This window comes from Pygoscelis adeliae, unplaced genomic scaffold (genome assembly GCF_000699105.1).
Source record: "Pygoscelis adeliae isolate BGI_AS28 unplaced genomic scaffold, ASM69910v1 Scaffold515, whole genome shotgun sequence".
NCBI classification, from domain to species: domain Eukaryota; kingdom Metazoa; phylum Chordata; class Aves; order Sphenisciformes; family Spheniscidae; genus Pygoscelis; species Pygoscelis adeliae.
In genome coordinates this window covers 23,668-24,587 of record NW_008824720.1, presented here as the reverse complement: position 1 = coordinate 24,587, position 920 = coordinate 23,668, and the positions used below count along the sequence as shown (strand labels likewise).

At 62.6% G+C, this 920-nt stretch overlaps 1 protein-coding gene across 1 annotated transcript in view; it reads right to left on the bottom strand.

Annotated features, from left to right (window-relative positions):
• The window catches only part of RPL22 (ribosomal protein L22), a 1,978-nt gene extending 1,331 nt beyond the window's left edge, over positions 1 to 647 (bottom strand). Inside the window, exons 1-2 of the mRNA XM_009323224.1 lie at positions 617 to 647; positions 115 to 340 (exon numbers count right to left, since the gene is read on the bottom strand). Of these exons, the coding sequence (XP_009321499.1) occupies positions 115 to 340; positions 617 to 647 (257 nt within the window). The remainder of the gene's footprint in view (positions 1 to 114; positions 341 to 616) is intronic.
• Between the last annotated feature and the right edge of the window lie 273 nt (positions 648 to 920).

Sequence of the window (920 nt, the reverse complement as noted above, 5' to 3'; positions counted from 1 at the left end):
CAGCGCCCCCCCGCCGAGGGCCAACCGCGGCCGGCAGCAACAGACCACGGCTCCGGGCGCTGGCGGCAGCCTCGTGACGGCGACTGGCACCGCCGGGCTGCCCTGCCGCCTCACCTCTTTGAGAACGGGACCTCCGACGTGACCGTAATCTTGCTCTTGCTCCTCTCGATGGTCACCACACCCCCGCCCAGGTTTCCCGCTTTGCCGTTCACCTTGATCCTTTCCTGCAGGAACTGCTCCTGCAAGAGAGGAACGCCGCTGCTGAGCCGGGGCCGCCAGCTCCTGCCGCACAAGGCCTCCCCAGCTCGCCTGCGCCCAGCGCTTCGGCTTTTTGTCAGCGCTGGGGAAGAGACAGAAGTGCCGTCACGTCCAGGGGAAGCAGAGGAAAGCCACCTTCCTGCAGGCCGGGAGGCTCCGAGCCTGCCAGTGCCTTCCACAACCAACCCAACCGGCCCGCTCAGACCTGCGCGTAAGGGAGGCTCTCAAGTCCGAATGCACCGGATTAGCGAGGTAGGGACACGTTTCCTGCCTTCCGAGGGAACAGCCAGTGAAGTGACGGCTGGGTTGGGATCCTCCGAGGAGACCTCAGCCACAGCCCTGCGCTTCCAACCCGTACTCGAGCACGGTTTGAATGAAAACAGGTTCATCAGACAGTGCTGAAACGCAGCACGCTCTGCCCCCACCGTTCCTCACAGCATAACAGAAAACTCACCCCCGAGGGATGAACAGCAATACTGTTGAACAGGAAGGGAAAATGCTCGTGCTTTAACTACAAAGCGTCTAAAACCAGCGAACAGCTCATAGCCTCCAGCACCGCCCAGGCTCCCTTTGTCTGCAGGGTGTTTCCCAGCGCTGCAGACTTTTACACTGCGCTGTGGCGAGGGGCAGAAACAGAGAGCAGGGGCGGTGGGGGCTGCCAG